The 19,279-nt window shown below is 37.7% G+C and overlaps 1 protein-coding gene across 5 annotated transcripts in view; it reads left to right on the forward strand.

Annotated features, from left to right (window-relative positions):
* LOC126376478 (nucleolar protein 4) overlaps window positions 1-19,279 on the forward strand; it is a 177,010-nt gene that overhangs the window by 77,726 nt on the left and 80,005 nt on the right. For all 5 annotated transcript variants that reach the window (XM_050023878.1, XM_050023876.1, XM_050023875.1 and 2 more), the window contains exon 3: window positions 8,190-8,324. In XM_050023878.1, coding sequence (XP_049879835.1) covers window positions 8,190-8,324 — 135 coding nt within the window. The remainder of the gene's footprint in view (window positions 1-8,189; window positions 8,325-19,279) is intronic.

Raw genomic sequence — 19,279 nt, forward strand, 5'->3', positions numbered from 1 at the left:
ATTCGTCGTGTCTTATTAGGTGTCCAATCATCTTGCCACCTTTAGGATACTAATGGGGATAAAAACTGCCTGTTTCCACCATCAGGTGTCGCTACTGTCGTGTGTTCTTAAATTTTTACAGTTCCCCACACTATTTGAGTAAACTAACATTTGTTTTGGTTATAACGAAAAATTCCACTTGATATTAACTCAGAATCATGGTGTGAATCATCCCTCAAAGTTTTCGTTACGATGTCACTAGCAGATCATATCTTTATTTATTTCATTACCTACTAAACCAGTAAAAGAAACATTTGCAAACACATCTCTCGTAACTTTTAAACCGATTTTCTTATCCGCATCGTTTGAAACGACCGCAGGCTCTGCCGGGACATTTGTGGGGGGGTGTCCGGAAGTGGGTAAGGAGCAAACAGTGGGGGACTTCCGGCGACGGGTCCGATTATGTACCGTCTATCGTGTGGGTTGCGCAGAGTATTATATAAGAATAGCTATGTAGCTGAGGTTAATTTTTGAAGTACTTAAATAAAGCACACATGGCCGGGCAAACAATATGCTTGAGGGTATCCAGTAGCGGGAACCTCGACTCAGAGCTCGTTTGAGAGGATAATGGCCCCGATTCCTGCAAACACCGCCTAATTTTATTTAAGTTATATCCGTCATTTTCATACCCGTCGAAAAGGAAAGGGATGGATGATTCACAGCTCTTAATTTTAGGAAGAATGAGTAAATGAATGTGTCGGGTTATTGACTGATGTAAAATTTTTAGACGGTTGGTTTAGATTTGTGCTTAAAATTGACGTGTGTTCCATAAATTTTATGCTTGTCAATTACCCGTCCCTTTCCTTTTCGGCGGATAAGAAAATGACAGATATAACTTAAAATAAAATTAGATGGTATTTACAGGAATTAGCACCAATATTTGAAAGAATTAATCGACCCTAGTGGGGCGATAGCGGTAAGCGCTGAATGAGGGAAATATCGACGATGGCAGTTTATAAGGCAACGGTCACGACTATAAACTAATGCCAGCCATTAAGACTATTCAACTGAAGAATCGTTCACAATTTATGAATGAAGCGGTCTTACGCGGCACTTTATCAGTATAAACAACCTTTAGAACCATTCATATCCGCAACAGGTGTTAGATGTTTTGTAGTTTAACTGTTTCATAGTCTACAAACACCTAACTACATACATACATAAACTCACGCCCGTAATCCCTAATGGGTTGGGCAGAGCCACAAGTAATCAAAGACAACTTGCAGCCACTGTTGATACGATGTCGTAAGCTGGATATGATGAACCTTATGGTGATAAGGGATCAGCCTATCGCCCATAACATTAGTCCATCATGTTAGAGGACACAATCCCTCTGTCGGTTTTTACGACATGCCCGGGAAGACAAGCAGCTGAACGTGTTCTATGTTTTTTTATTTGCTCCCAGAACAGCATAGAAGCACCTAACTTTGTTTTCCTTATAGACATAGATGGATATGATGCGCCATAATATGGTGACAGGTGATCAACGGTGACTAGTGCATAGTTCCTTTCCTCCTAGGGTTCGTTAATCGTGCGCAACGTTTTTTCTATCAACTTTTCATCCCCTTAGAAGGAGTTTTACGAGATATTCAAACTATTTTTGTAACAAATTTCATCTAAATCGTATCAGTGGTTTAAGAAGATTAAAGAAGACACAATAATTGGACTTTAAGCGTGAAAAGGTTTGTTACATACAGCTTAGCCACGGTATAAAAGAATTACAATGGAAACGCCCCAACGCGCATTTTGTATGGGTATCGCTGTCGCCTGTTCAACCCCGCTCTCTTTTACTACTACTGCTGCAAACAGATAACTACGATATCACTACTGCTTCTGAAATTCCATAGCCACATTACCGGCAATATAATTTTATGTGATAGGCTGCAATTTTATCATTACTTTTCGTAAGATACTGCATACAAAAGTATTTTTTTTGGTCCCGGTAATTACTAACTGATGTAAGTACGTAGTTGTTACATGAGTCACGTCACGATAGAAGAAGACCTCTTTGTTGATATATTCCGTGTATATAGCAGTCTGTATTCCTAGATTCCTGTATATATAACTAGACAGACAAGTGGGCGACAAATCCCTGTATGAGCCGTGCTACAACCGCTTCATCTAGCTATCTATCTTATCTTCCCAAGATTCGGTCGTGTCGTAGGGCTAGCAGACAGACACACGCACAAACACAAATATGCGCACACAGACGCGCGCACACATTCACACACACACGCACTCAAACGCACACAGAATCTTTACGTTTACTTTACATACTTATTTTGTGTACCACCCAATTTTGATATTTTTATGTTTTTGTTTTGGCTTCACTTTCCTATAGTTCTAAGGTTATAAATTAGGAGTCCCGTAAGAGGTTGGGAGCCTGGTGATCAGTCACACAGGGTCACACCTAGTATCAACACCAGTCTCTCACAAAGGCACTATAGTGTGTATCATTACCTTAGTTAAGTTTACATAATTTGTGTTACCTTTGTGAAGGGAAAATAAAGATTTATTTTATTCCTTCTTCTTCTATCGTGTGGGTTGTAAGGTGAATTACCAACCTCATCAACTCTGGTGTCAGGGTTACTATTGAGCCGCCAAAGGCCCCTGACATGACTCACAAGTAGCAACCGGGTCCAACGGCTTAACGTGCCTTCCGAAGCACGGATCATCTTACTTTTTGGACAATCAGGTGATCAGCCTGTAATGTCCTAACCAAACTAGGGATCACAAAGTAATTTTTGTGATATGTCCCCACCGAGATTCGAACCCGGGACCTCCGGATCGTGAGCCCAACGCTCAACCACTGGACCACAGAGGCCGTCATTTATTTTATTTATTTTATATCTTGGCTTCCAACTAAACGCTTTGTCAGTCAATCCTATAGTCTGTCGTCCTCAAAATATCACCAATACGGACAATTTAGCCTAACCCGTTCCGTGTTCCGTAGTCCCGGAAGACGCAGTCCCGCAGTAGACAATAAAACGGGACACCTGTTGCATCGATCGAACTGCTGATTGCCGATGGCATCTCACTTCGTGAATTGCAGGCGGTTACAACATTTTTTATTGACGTGACTTATTGTAGATTATAGTATTGTAGAAGGCATTAACTACTTGGCCAGACAAATGGAGACGACATGTATGAGGAGTTCACGTAAATAATTTTTTCCTCAGCATTGCACCCGAGCGAAGCCGGGGCGGGTCGCTAGTAATACCTATATAAATGGAACACAGATTACTTACTATATTCTTATCTAAACTAATCTAGCCTACAAAATCCCACTGCTGGGCAAAGGCCTCCCCTTCCTCTTTCCATTTTTCGCGGTCCTGTGCGTATTCCGGCCAGTCCCTCCGGCAAGCGTCCAAGTCGTCACGCCATCTCTTTCGAGGTCTGCCACGATTCGTGCCCACCGCTCAGGGTGCATGCGACAAACATGTCCGGCCCAATCCCAAATCCAATCGGCTTACTATATTATTATGCATTATTTTTTGTTGAAAAGTTACAAGGGACTTTCCAGGATACGGTCCCCAAAAACAATACAGATGGCGCTGTTCAGATTTAACGTGATATTTCCTCACTCCTTGGGGTACATAATTGGGTCGTGTACTAGGTTCAAGATAAATTATGAAATTCTGATTACTAAATAAAGACACATCTAAAACTAACGAAAAACATTTTCTTTTTTCTATTAAACTTATTTATGAATTTTAATCAAGAAAAACGTAATAATAAGTCCGACATTTTGTCACGTTTTTCTTTGACGTCACAGAGTGCTTTTTCATACAAATTCCATAGTAATTTCGTGTTTTGACGTTTAGTAAAAAGTAACTGATTTGACTAGTTGGAAACTAGCCTATTATATAAAAAATATAATGTAATGGCAGAAGCATATAAAAATAATTGTTGCTTGATATTTGGATCAGATACGTATAGAATCACGTTGCTACATTATATTTCTTCTCTTTATTTTGATCAGGATAATAAAGGGTGGAAGATGTGTTGTGTCTGGGTGTAATAAAAAGGGTCATCATTTATACCCAAAAACAAAGATAAAAGATGCATAAGTAATAATAATGTCTGTTATCCACGAAATATGCTAAGAATTGGCATTTGATAGACTGGAATGGAAAATGCTACACCGACAAGGGCGTGGCTCTTAAATTGATAATGATGATAATGATCCACGAAATTAAAAGCTAAACGAAGACAAAACTGTACAGCGCCATCTACAGTTTCTTTCGGGAACGTAGCCTGGAAAGTCCCTCATTGTCTCATAAACTGCCTATATACGTCCCACTGCTGGGCACAGGCCTCCTCTCAATCAACCGGAGAGGGTATGGAGCATACTCCACCACGCTGCTCCACTGCGGGTTGGTGGCCTCATTGTCTCACTGCTGTTTAATTCAACGACATTTTCTTTTTTAATAAAATAGGCTCGCGTTTATATCACAAAAAAACAAACAGAAAAATCACATTAAAATGTGATTTTTTTTCAACGCACCCTCGATTAATTTTACTTATATTAACTTACTTTGCAGATTTGTATATAGGTATACTTATATTTCGGACGACGACGCTCAGTGGGTAGGCCCGCTACAAGGTGGACCGACGATCTGGTTAAGGTCGCGGGAAGCCGCTGGATGCGGGCAGCGCAGGACCGATCGTTGTGGAGATCCTTGGGGGAGGCCTATGCCCAGCAGTGGGCGTCGTACGGCTGATGATGATGATACTTATATTGTGAACTGTTGTATTGGGATAGTCCTGTAAAGATAGTTTTAGAACATTGACAAATAAATAAATAATTCACTTAAATCCGAGTATAAATAGAGATCTAAAATTTTTGCCTGGATTGAAACTAGCATGTCTATTCTGAGGTTTTGTTAACAAAAATCATATTATCGGTTTGAAAAGGACATTCGGTGTTATAATTAAAGCACATAATAACGGGTTCTTACCGCGTTTAAATGGGGATATGAGACTCCCGATATTTCGATACTGTTGCAAGTGCCATGATCACGGGATGACTGATGAGATTAGAATAACCGCGTAAACTTAAAACAATGTTGACATTCGGTGTTACTTTAAAATAGGCGCTTAGTTAATAGTTCCAAATACTTCTTCTGTGAAATATTTGGGACACGCAAACATACCCCGCCTCGCAAGCCCAAGCGGCTTGAAGGCTCTTCCGTGTGGGTTTCCAAAGTGGCTTGGCCTAATGGGCTCTGCAATTACATCGCGACGCGCCGCGCCCGCCCCAATTAGCGACCTCTAGGGCGGGACGGAGGGGTGAAATGAAAGATGTTCAGAAGTACCTATAGGGTTTTTAAGGATTTTTTTTTAAAGAAGCAAATGCTAAGCCGAAATATTATTGTACATCTGTGATTCAGGAGTGGGTTTCGTGTTTTACAACGAAGAAGAAGATGACTACCAACTGTCTGTGATGGAGAGAATACACGCTTTGGGTCGTACTTAAAAAACCAGATAAAACACCATAGGCTCATACAAATTTTGCCAGTTATCAAACTATGGGTTTTGCATTTACCGTTATAATTTTAAAATTCCACTAAAGCCATGATCATTATTAATTCTTCTTCTATCGCGTGGCTTGTGAGGTGGTTTACCAACCCCATCAACCCTGGTATCAGGGTTACTATTGAGCCGCCAAATACCCCTGACATGGCTCATGTAACGACTACTTACTTACATCAGTAAGTAGTAACCGGGACCAGCGGCTTAACGTGCGTATTATTAATTTAAGAAAGACTTTGAAAAAATAGTTCAAAGCTGTGAGGATTGTCAATTAACATTTAACATAACATAAGCTCAATCTATATCCCAATTGTGGTAGTCAGAGGTACACCCATCGCAAGATGAACTAAGTACCTACACCTCACCGAGCTTTCTGTTAGACCAACGTGATAGGTAGTGAGGCATATCGCCGTCTATATCGGCCACTTTCTGTGTTAGTGAAAACTGCGATATATTAATGACTGAAGCAAAGACAAAAAGAATAGTCCGGTAAAATTTACACTTCAAAGATTAATTGTAATAAATAAGCTGAGAAGTCACAGCCCTAGCTGTCCCCGTCGCCGCCCGTCGCCGCCTGTCGCCGCCGCACCCGTCGCCCGCTTCGCCGTCGCCGCCGCCACGGATGTTTCGCGCCAAATAAAAATAAATTGCGCGAAATATCGCCTTCCGCGCTCGAGATATCTTCAGACCTTCGCGATACGACTCCGTAGAATGCTTCAGTTTAATAAGGAACAAAATGGATGATATCTACTTTCTTGGGACGAATGTCGGGAAGTAGGTACTAGCAGCAGATTTTCTCAATGATTACCAGCTTTTAATCAAAAGTTAACGACCTTCGTGGTCCAGTGGTTGAGCGTTAGGCTCACGATCCGGAGTATCCGGGTTCAAATCCCGGTGAGTACATAAAACCATTTTGTGATCCCTAGTTTGATTAGGACATTACAGTCTGATCACCAGATTGTTGTACTTACTGATGTAAGTAAATAGTCGTTACATTAGCCATATCAGGGGCCTTTGGCGGCTCAATAGTAGCCCTGACACCAGGGGTGATGAGGTTGGTACTCCACCTCACGACCCACACGATAGAAGAAGTTCGAAAGTTTCCTATATTTGTACTATCCATTATGTTGATCCCCAACCAAAGTGATGGAGAGGCATGACAGGAGAAAGATCGAAAGCCCGGTGATGTGTGAGTCCTTAGTTCAATCTTGCGATGGATGTACCTCTGGCTACTCCAATTGGGATATAATAACGTAATATAACATTAACTCACGACTATATCCCAATTGGGGTAGTCAGAGGTACATCCATCGCAAGATGAACTAAGTACACACACCTCACCGAGCTTTCTGTTAGACCAACGTTAATTTTTGGAATATAAATTTATAGTCATGAGTTTATGTAGGTATGTATTTATATTAGCTTTCCTATCGCTATTTTGACCGCGTGGTTTTTTCCATTGTATTTTCATACCCCTAAAGGATGATTTTCCGGATAAACTTGACATTATGTTCTTCCCTAGGTATCAAATTACCTCCATACCAAATTCCATCTGAATTGGTTCAGCGGTTGAAGCGAGAAAAGGTACGAACCAACAGACAGACAAAGTTATTTACTTTCCCATTTTCACATTTGTGTGGCTTATAACACTGCCTAACCCGACAGGGATAGAGAAAATGCTTACCCCGTTAAAATATACGCCGCATTTGGTCGGTTTGTCATAAGCATTTTAACGTAGTAACTTTAGTAAGATGAAACCTGAAAAGGGTTGGCGTAATCTGATTACAGACTTTAATTTCAACACATAGGTACCTATTCACTTTTATTGGATACTGCCATCCCCAACCACTGCAAATCCACAACAACGCGAAGAAATAATTAAAATGTAATCGGACTCAATAACAGCTTCTAATTATCAAGATCGCAAATTCTCAATATCACACTTCTAAATTCAAAATCCGTACCCTTTAGTGTTACGGGCGGGCCGGGAACGGATCAGACAATTAGTCCCGTAAATTACCCGCGTACGGGAATTACCGGACGGGACGGTAATTAGTCCGAGTCGGACGCCGCACGACAGACGGTCTAATTGCGAGAATCGCTGAGATTTGGTGAGGATGTTTTTGGCGTGAATATGCTGTTTCTGGATAGACTTACGGTACCTACTACCTACTACTGCTCGCATAGAAGAAGACTCCTAATATTTTGTATAAGAGGCAACGTAAATAATAAGCTAGTAAGTTTTTTATAAGTTAGCTTACCAGTTCTTTTTGGTACCTATAGTTATTTTTTTATAATAAGTAATAGTAAAAATAAACATTGACTTCAAATACTGAGCAAAAAATATACTATAATTTTTAAAATTGTTTGAGAAAAATTATATTTTATATATAAGTACTTGTCGTGCCACCTATAATTAGATTATGGCACTTCACAATCGCGCCCTCTACTGTTGAGTAGATAAACTTATTTTGTAGTTCGTTTACTCATCAATAGATGGCGTATTTGAAGAGCAAGGAACACAAGCATTCTGGTTATTTATTTTATTATTGTTGAATTTTGTATGTAATTAAATTTCATGACGAATAAATAATAAATAATTTATTTTGTTTCAGAATGCACCCAACCAGGAACCAGTCTACAGAAAGGTGGCCATTGTAGAAAACTTTTTTGACATCATCTACACCGTTCATGTTGAACTCGAAGGCAGACCCGGCAAACATGCCGGCCAGAAACGTACTTATAGAACAGTAAGTTATATTATTATTATAAGTATTATTTTATTATATTATGTATCTAATCATTATTTAAAATTCATTAAAAGAATTAAATACATTATAAACATACACACAGCGCCATCTATCGTCGTATTTTATAACTAACAGACCACGGACATAGCAAGGTTGATGTGAATTCAACGGCATGTTAGTAACATGTATTGACGATAGATGTCGCTTTTCGAATGTAAATAGTAAATTAATGTTACTACAGATGGCGACACTTGAACTTAAATCTTAGTATTATTCCTTATTCTATGCTAAAATAAATGATTTCCGCATGATTTACCTATAATTTATTAATGAAAATTATGCAACATGATCTACCTTCTGGATCCGTGGCTTAAACACGTTTTTTTCTCGGATCGCTATTAATCGTAAAAGGGATTTTACATCAGTAGTGCCACAGATCATATAATTACTAACGTACAGATGCCTCACGTCATACAACGAAACTGTGCCGTTCTAACTCGGGCAATTCTTCGGGCTATTTTTAGTTCTAATAAATGACCACTAGATGCCGCTAAAACGCCCCTTTTTTAGCGGCATCTAGTGGTCATTTATTGATGGGATCGAACGAATCGAGCGACATCTAGTGAAATTTCAGCTTACTGAGTGCAAGTTATTGCAAGCACAATATATTATTTACTTAGAGTTAGAGTAAAATTAAGATAATAGATGGCGCAAACGGATTTTTTTTTTCTCAACGTTGACATGTTAGTATTATAATCTGTGACAATGATCTGTGACATTGTCAAGGTGACAGTTGTTAGTTGACTTGACATACGATTATATCTGATGTTTGGTGGGCAAAGAATACAAGGTCTTTGTTTGGTGGGGTTTATTGATTACGTCTTCATTTTGTATTGGCAAAAATATATCTCCAACTCCTGTAAGTATCTAATTAGTTACTAAAACTGGAAGATAATTAAAAACATAGCTAAGGTCCTACCTAGAACGCAATCGTCCCTTATCATCCCGGGCGTGTCGTAAACCCGACTGAGGAGAACCTTTATGAAAGACAAGTCTTTTCTAGCATGATGAAACATTACATTGGACCACCGGTTAAGCACCTGAGGACTTTGTATAAAGTGCTTCCAAATTGGTCTCTGCTTACTCGTGGCTCTGCCCCGCCTAATCGGGATTACAGGCGTGAGTATAAGTATGTATGTAGTAGATACTTTTTTGTGTAGCTGTCACCTATCTATGGTACAAATCATAATATACTGTTTGTTGAAAAAAAGTTAAATAAGTCTAGTTAGGCAGTGAGCGTGTTGTGAATTTAAGCCTGTAATTTATTTCAGATCTCTAAAGACGATGATAACCATTATGAAGAATGACATGCAAAGGCTATTTGAACCACATATCAACAATTTTCTGACCATGACCAAGTGATGAATATGATACAAGTCTACCTCATGAAAGCCACACTACTTTTCAAAGAAAAATATTTTCTTTGGAGTTGTAGGTATTATAGTGAAAACTTAATCCTGACTTCTGTTCTGCATAAATGAGAATCGCACTATGCCAGGTATGTATGCTTAAATTATTATCCCATTAACCCATTTCTTTGAGCCCGAATATCTAAATGTTCAATAAAGTAGATAAATTTCAAACTCATCGGATTACATGCATAATAGGTCATCCATGTGTCTAAATGTAAAAAATAGAGCCTACTATTACTACTCATTGGTATATGAGAGTATTAACTCACACTTACTCTCCTTCTCAGGGCGGACAGAGCAGAGTTTTGGCACACAAGTTTGGTCATACATTGCAATATACCTACTATTATTATATAGGCACTATTACTCTAATATAAAATAGGTCATAATGGTAGACTTGTTTGCATCTCAAACGATGAACCCGGTTCAAACCCTGGTACCGGACTTGCATTAATTTAATTTAAACAGTTCACATCTAGCACAGTTGGCCTGACCATTATAGGTAGCGATACAGCCTATCGTTAGCCTAACGGAAAGCTCGTGAGGTGCGTGTGCTTAGTTCATCTTGTGATGAATGTTACTTTGACTACCTCAATGGGATGCAAGATCTTGCTTATATTATGTTATTATATTATCTGTGATACATAGATAAACTAATGCCTATAATACCTAATGGGTGGTAGAAATGTTTTGTTCTGAATATCATTGCCGATCAAAATTAATGTGCTCTTTTAATAACTATTATATTTTCATTTGTAGGTAACATAATATAGCGAGTACCCTGGTTGAGTCAAGATAATATAAAATAAGTGGAAAGATAATGTGGCCCAAGTAGTAAAGGAAAGGATGTGCAAACAGCCGAATGTGAATCTGGCAATAATGTGCCTGTTTAAATGAGTTTTAGTTGAGTACCAAATAGTTACCTAGGTTTTCCTGGGAAAAACACTGATCCAGCTTTTCTGATTCAACTGAGTTTGTGTATGGTTTTGAATAAATAACTAAACAATAGAAATGTGTCTTTTTTATTTTACTATCCCCTTTCCATTACATAGATAGATATCATTTAAAGTAACTATAAATAATTAATTGTTCGTTACAATTTATATAAAAGTAGTATTAGTATATTATAATTAAGATACCTACTTGATTATTAAAATTAACAAATTTAATGAAGTTGGATTTTTTTTTAATGACTAGAATGAAAATACAATAAATATTCAATTAAACTACTTCTTTAATTCAAAAGGTATTACATTTTGTTATTGTTAGATACAATACTAATTTCTTTTTTAACACTTTGCATTTTGGCGTGTCTTCAGTAATTGACAACCGTCTTCTCTTCGGCGTGTTGCACTGGTATGCTACTGCTGGCGGCTCCACGAGCTTTCAAGTTCGCAGTCGCGAAGCCGTTTATTTTTGTACACCTTTTTCGGTGTCAGTACTTTAAAAGTACCTGATGAACCTAAAACGAAAAATAGTATGTATTAAATAATGTCGTGAATCTTATCTTCTTATCGTGGGTGGAATACCAGCCTCATCAACCCTAGTGTCAGGGTTATGATTGAGTCGCCAAAGGCCCCAAAAGATGAATGTAAAGCAAAGTTGTTGGAGATAACAATACCTAACATAAAGGAAGAAAAGGGCAATTATAACATTCATTAAAGTAGGTAGGTAACTAACGTATTAACGTAGCCATTTTATAAATATTAAAATGTGTATGATAAGTGATTCCTAAAAGATAGACATAGGTAGGTACTTATAAAAAACCACAATACATTGTTTTGTTATACCTCAAAACCATTAGGCAGCTTTTTCGATGAAAGCTCCCACTAGTCTTGATTTTTTTCGGACATAGATTGAACATCAGCGCTCAAAAAGTGGGACGCAAAGTTACTGTTAATATAGCGACGTGACAGTATTTCTCCGCGGTGCGCGATTAGGCGCCGAACTGGCAACATGCGAAGTGCGTGGTAAAAAGTTGCAAATATAGAAGCTCAAAGAAAAAAATATGTAACACTTCTTGTAAGTCATGACATTGGTGCTAATTCCTGTAAACACATCTAACTTTATTTTAAGTTATATCTGTCATTATTATTTTTTTCTTTTGAGATAGCCGCCAACAAACAGACGAGCGAATGGCGTGGGAGCTTTGTTTTATAATATTATTATAATGACAGATAGAATAAAAAAATAATAATGACAGATCTCTCAATGCGTCTTATCGGGGCTTCGGGGGATGCTAGGGCTGGTAGTTATTTCTGTCAGAGAATTAGCCTGGCGATTCAGAGGGGTAATGCTGCCAGCCTGTTGGGCACCTTGCCTCGATGTGACGCATTGGAGGAGGTGTTTTATTTATAGGGTGTGTTTGTTTTGTTTTTGTTTGAATAAATTGATTTTAATTATAACTAGCTTTTGCCCGCGACTTCGTCCGCGTGGCGTGTTATATAAGACAGAGATCTTTGTGTGTGTGGGAGTGCATATCAAATTTCAAGCATCTAACTTATGCAGTTTAGATTTTTTCATACAATTTTTTTCCCAATAACTCCCATTTTTCAAAATACAGCCAAAAATAAACTTTATATTTACTAAGGTATGCATGCATGCTAGATTGAATCAATTGATTGAATTGATTTTTTTTTAATTGATTGTTCATTGAGTTTTAATTTTAATACACACTTCCTCTCTTCCCTTCAACGTTGCTGTGCCCTACAGGGTCCATGTTTTAGTTCCTATGCCTATGTAACACCCCATTGTACTACATGGAATGCAATAAATAATTTAATTGAATTGAATTGAAAACATCTATCTTACGCGGTTTCGATTTTTTCATACAAATGTTTTTTTCCCGCTAACTCCCGTTTCCGTGGGAATTTTGCAATATCCTGTTGCAACTAAGGTTTAAGTTAACTAAGGTACCTGCATGCCAAATTTCAAGCGTCTAACTTAAGCGGTTTAGATTTTTCATACAAAAGGATTTTCCCGCTAATTTCCGTTCCCGTGGGAATTCCGGGAATTCCTTTCTTAGTGCACCTCTACGGTACCTAAGCTATGTCCCTTCCAAATTTCAAATGCCTACATTTAGCCGTTCAGGCTATGTGTTGATATGTCAGTCACTGAGTCAGTCAGTTTCTCCTTTTATTTAGATTTGATTTTTTCATACAAATGTTTTTTCCCGCTAACTACCGTTTCCGTGGGAATTTTGTAATATCCTGTTGCAACTAAGCTTTAAGTTTACTAAAGTACCTGCATGCCAAATTTCAAACGTCTAACTTGAGTGGTTTAGATTTTTCATACAAAAGGATTTTCCCGCTAATTCCCGTTCCCGTGGGAATTTCGGGAATTCCTTTCTTAGTACACCTCTACGGTGTCTAAGGTACCTGCGTGCCAAATTTTAAACATCTTACTTGAATGGTTTAGATTTTTCATACAAAAGGATTTTCCCGTTAATTCCCGTTCCCGTGAGAATTTCGGGAATTCCTTTCTTAGTGCACCTCCACGGTACCTAAGGTACCTGCATGACAAATTTCAAACGTCTAACTTGAATGGTTTAGATTTTTCATACAAAAGGATTTTCCCGCTAATTCCCGTTCTCGTGAGAATTTCGGGAATTCCTTTCTTAGTGCACCTCCACGGTACCTAAGGTATCTGCATGCTAAATTTCAAATGTCTAACTTGAGTGGTTTAGATTTTTCATACAAAAGGTATTTCCCGCTAATTCCCGTTCCCGTGAGAATTTTGGGAATTCCTTTCTTAGTACACCTCTACGGTACCTATGGTACCTGCATGCCAAATTTCAAACGTCTAACTTGAGTGGTTTAGATTTTTCATACAAAAGGATTTTCCCGCTAATTCCCGTTCCCGTGGGAATTTCGGGAATTCCTTTCTTAGTACACCTCTACGGTGTCTAAGGTACCTGCATGACAAATTTCAAACATCTAACTTGAATGGTTTAGATTTTTCATACAAAAATATTTTTCCGCTAATTCCCGTTCCCGTGGGAATTTCGATAATTCCTTTCTTAGTGCACCTCTACGTTATCTAAGGTACCTGCATGCCAAATTTCAAAAGTCTAACTTGAGTGGTTTAGATTTTTCATACAAAAGGATTTTCCCGCTAATTCCCGTTCCCGTAGGAATTTCGGGAATTCCTTTCTTAGTGCACCTCTACGGTATCTAAGGTACCTGCATGCCAAATTTCAAACGTCTAACTTGAGTGGTTTAGATTTTTCATACAAAAGGATTTCCCTTCACTACTCTGCTCCTATTGATTGTAGCGTGATGAAAAGTATACTATGACCTGTCCAGGAGTGTGAAGAATAATTGTACCAAGTTTCATTAAAATCCGTCCAGTAGTTTTTGTTTCTATAAGGAACATACAGACAGACAGACAGACAGACAGACAGACAGACAAAAATTTTACTGATTGCATTTTTGGCATCAGTATCGATCACTTATCACCCCCTGATAGTTATTTTGAAAAAATATTTAATGTACAGAATTGACCTCTCTACAGATTTATTATAAGTATAGATGACAGATATAACTTAAAATAAAATAAATAAAAATAATGATTATATTACTGACGTGTTAAAGGCAACCAGACGAGATATAGAATGTAAACAAAGTTTCAGAGGTTCAAAACATTTATATTTGAATAAATTATCATAAAGTTCGAATTTTAATCGCTGTCGTCTGTACTAGACAAAGATGATTCGTCGGAAGAGTCCGAGTCAGCTGTGTTTATGATAAAACTATCTATCGTATTTTCAATCATGTTGTCAATACTGTGTTTAAATCAACAACTACTCATAATACCAGCAAAAATCAAAAATAAAAGTAACAGAAACGGAATAATAAGAACAAAAATCTAAGTAGGTAAATACGGGGACGAAAAAATATGTATCACTTCGAACGCAATCCAAACAGAAATGAACATGTTCATAAAATGGCGGTCCAAATGTTGACAGCTGCAGTACCGACTGCTTTCCTGTACCTACCACGAAACACAACGACAGCTGTCGTTGACCAACTGACGCCATAACTGCGCGTACGAGTGATAAGGACAGAGATGATAATCCCTGGTTATCGCAATGTAACTCAGTAATGGTCCGTTTGTTTACGTTTTTTATCTCGTCTGGTTGGCCTTACTTTACGTACCTATATGATTTTAGGTAGCTACGCTGCGGTATAGGTTTTGCGTGAAAGAGCCACAAACATAGTAGGTACCTACCTACTTAAGTAAGTGGAATGATAAGGCTTTATTACCTACATTAACTCGATTCATCTGCCATACACGATGCGTCTGGTCATCGTGTGTACCAATGTAACCTACCTACCTATAAAATGTATGACGAAATCGTGGGTCGCCCACCAATGAACTGTTTATTATAACACTGCCCGATCCTGATGCCCGAGCCCGCGATCTCGACGCATCGCGTTTGGGTAGTTTAATAACCGCTATAATATATACCTATAAGCCCTGTAAGCGCGGTGCACTGTTTTGTACAAGATTGTAAACAACTACGTCTCAATTCCGTGTGTCGAGCAACTATAGACTTTATGTCATTATAAAGATAAGATCCATTCTAGCTTGTTGCGTTGCGCGAGGTCACGTGTTATTACGATTGTAGGTAAGTAGGTAGGCAGGTACCTACCTACTGGCTGAGTCGCGCAAACGCAAATGATAGGTACGTACGATGCGATGCGATGCGTAGTAGGTACCTAGGTATGTAGGTAAATCTGCCTGTATGTTTGTTACCCCTTCAGGCTTAAACAACTGGTTACGTTATGGTAGGTTACATTACCTACCCATCTACGACAATCGCCGTCTGCGTAAAGTTGAAAGCGAAAAGCTACTTTTCTACCTATAGCTACCTAACTTACCTAGGTAGATACTTACCTATTAAGGTATTATAAACTGCTTATATACGTCCCACTGCTGGGCACAGGCCTCCCCTCAATCAACCGGAGGGGGTATGGAGCATATTCCACCACTTTGCTCCACTGCGGGTTGGTGGAGGTGTTTTTACGGCTAATAGCCGGGACCAACGGCTTAACGTGCCTTCCGAAGCACGGAATCATCTTACTTTTTCGGACAATCAGGTGATTCAAGCCTGAAAAGTCCTTACCAAACAAAGGACAGTCTCACAAAGTGATTTCGACAATGTCCCCATCGGGAATCGAACCCGGACCTCCAGATCTTGAGCCTATCGCTCTAACCACTAGACCACGGAGGCTGTCAATTTGTCATTAAGGTATTAAGTAGGTATTATAGATAGTAGGTAGGTATCTTGGTATAGGTACAATAAAGTAATATTTTACGTCTTTAATTATTTTAAACCCTACAATTTATGTTAATACGGCTTTATTATAGTTTAGTTACTGAAAATGGTTCGGAATCGAGACGTCTATAGGCACCTATCGAACCTATCTATCATCACAGCCCGGACACTTCATACAAACAACCTATCCCCTACTTTAAACATTTAACTAGGTAGGTAGGTACCTACATTAACTTGTCTACATCTAAGTAGTAGGTAAGTTGTAATTAGCTAGGTATCTAACATTTCAAAAAAACTCAAGGTCGGTAGGTATCATTCATGTAGGTAATAACTCACTATCACTATACTAAAACCCAATATTATGTAGATATTCAAGCAATAGGTAATAAAAATTTGATTGTATTTGTATTAATTCAGTGGTAGGTAAGTACCTACCTACCCAATTGTAGGTAATAACTTGACAAATTAATTGTGCTTACCTGGTGAGGAAGTGCTTGAGCGATTTTGAACGTCTTGAATCTGATATGGTTCTGGAACTGCACTTCTCTGGAGTCTTTTTCTATGACCAGTCTCATTTCGTACATACTTGATATTGAAATGGTCAATGCATAAATACCTTGACCGCAAATTTTCTGCAGGCAAGTGGGCAATGTTCATATTACCTACAAGAAAAGAATATAATTTTCAATAAAACATAAATAGCCTATAGATGTTCCACTGCTGGATCGTCTCTACCCTCAAATAACAGGAGGTAATCGTTTTGGTGGTAGCCCGGACCAACTATATAATTTCTGAAGCAAAGCTTACTCTTACTTTTTCGGACAATTAAGTGACTTAGTCCGCAATGTCATAACTAAACAAAGATTAATGGTTGGATCATGGTAGTGGTTCCCTGGAAGAAATTGCTTAAACAGGCCTCCCATGTGTACTGTAGTAGGTATGTTGCATAAATTTTTGTATGTTCTAACTGTTTGTGATCATTAAAAATATTTGATTTGTGATGAATAATCTCACAAAGTAATTTTGATAATATCAGAAACAGTACCCGGACCTCCAGATCATAAGCCTAATGTTCTAATCAATAATACACAGAGGCAGAATCTACTAAAACAGCAACTTTTGACATGTTTTATTAAGTTCTTGTAGGTACCTACCTATACATAATGTATGTATAGATTGTTACCTGCTGAAAGGTGGTCAGGTGTGAGCGAGACCAAGATACTAGGTATACCTCATTTGGGTTCCTGGCTTCTGTACACAGTCCCGATGTGTGAAATTGGTACAAAACTGTAGGTTTGGTAGATAGTAGTTTATCTTAGGTATCTATTAAGACTGTATAAGAAGAAATAAATTAATGTTTTATTTTTATTTATTTGCATCTTAAATTAAAAGTAAATGTGTAAGTAGATATCTGGGGGGCCAAAATGGCTACATCAAAGCAATTCATCTAAGAAAGCAATATTGCTATTTGACATTTGTTTGCATCGCACACTTACTTTTATATGCACAAATGTGAAACTGCAATATTGCTTACTTAGATGAATTGCTTTGATGTGGCTATTTTAACCGCCCTGGTCTATAAAATGTTCAATAAAACAGTCCAAAATTCAGCAATAATTATGTACTTGATTGACTTTTTTTAACTTTTGTCCCTTTTATTCCACAGTTCACTTGGAAATATAAATCCATTGCATACAGTATTGGTATATAGTAGGTACTTTACAAGTTTTTGACTATTCCAGTGCTTTAGTAGTTATAGCAATTGGTTCAGAATCTGGAGGCCCTGAGTTCCCAGTAAGAATATGTTAAAAATCACTAATTATGATTTTCAAGTTTGATTAGTATATCTATATGCCATGCTAAATTACCCAATTGTACAAAAGTTAATTTAATAATTCCAAATTGACATTGAGCACAATACCTAATTATATTATGTTCTTCAGACAGAAAAAACTGTTCTACTACTCTTAACTGTTGATCTCAGCTTGAGTTTAAGTATTACATTAATTATGGTAAACTAAATGATAAATGGTGACAAATGATAAACCGATTAGGTACCAAAATAATAGTCTAGCAAGTAGGGGGAGTGGCAATAACTTTCCCACCATGTTAATTAGGTATTTCTTTTTATTTTATTCCAGTTTTGATTGTCATTGATTCTATCAAATTGTTTGTTTGATAACTTTTTGCAGTTTAATATTAAAAATAAATAAAAGTAAACATTTAACTACTTACCGCAATTCTCAAGCCATACTTTTAGGCGGTTGACGTCATCCCACGGAAAACGGAACATTGACTTCTGTTCCGAAGAATTTGTACAATTATAATAAGAACAATTGTGTGCAGACATTTTTTATAACCACTGTTCCTGTGCCGCTACGTGAAAGCAGGTTTCATGAAGCCAAATCAAAGTCCGATTTCAGTCCAGGGTCAGTTTGTAAACCACAATACACAAAACGTAGAAGGCGCGTTCGACTCGTAATTCAAACGAAAACAAACATTTTCAAACTAGCGATGGGCGTTATTAACCATAACTGGTTATATATGCAGTTACGAGCTCGAACAGTGATCACTCGTTTTCCACTACAACAAAAACTAGTGATATTCATAACGCCATTTAAACGATCGAAATAGGCATCAGTCTTCAATAACTCTTTTAATCACAACGCCATAAAGTTAAATCGAATTCACTCTTATGTTTAAGGCATAGCGTCGATGTTTGGCTACTTTCACTACTCACGCAAAATCACTGGTTTTACAATATTCGTAATGACAAGATGAAAACGACGTTTTACATTGACCACCTTAACCAAACGATTTTACGTTACAATTATCACGTTTGCTTCAGAACGTTGTGAAAATAACTAGTTATAAAAATCACTAGTTAAGAAACTAGTTATTGGAAATCACATAACGCTTACGTTACGTTATCTCAAAAACCGATAACGACCCATCGCTATTTCAAACATAGGTAGGTTACTAACCTACCTACGTTATTTGAAAGTTGCGTTTTTTTTGTTCTCAAATTTAGTTTTAAATGATATTTATAGGTGGTTATATTTTTTTTTTTATTTGATATTGTATCTCCCATAATTTATGAGAATTACAACTAAACATTTAATTAATTCAATAAAATGTATTTTGCAAATAAACACAAACTTTTAAAAACGTAATATTTTATTATCTGTGGCAAAGCTAGATCG

Source organism: Pectinophora gossypiella, chromosome 21 (assembly GCF_024362695.1).
Source record: "Pectinophora gossypiella chromosome 21, ilPecGoss1.1, whole genome shotgun sequence".
In the NCBI taxonomy this organism is placed as follows: Eukaryota; Metazoa; Arthropoda; class Insecta; order Lepidoptera; family Gelechiidae; genus Pectinophora; species Pectinophora gossypiella.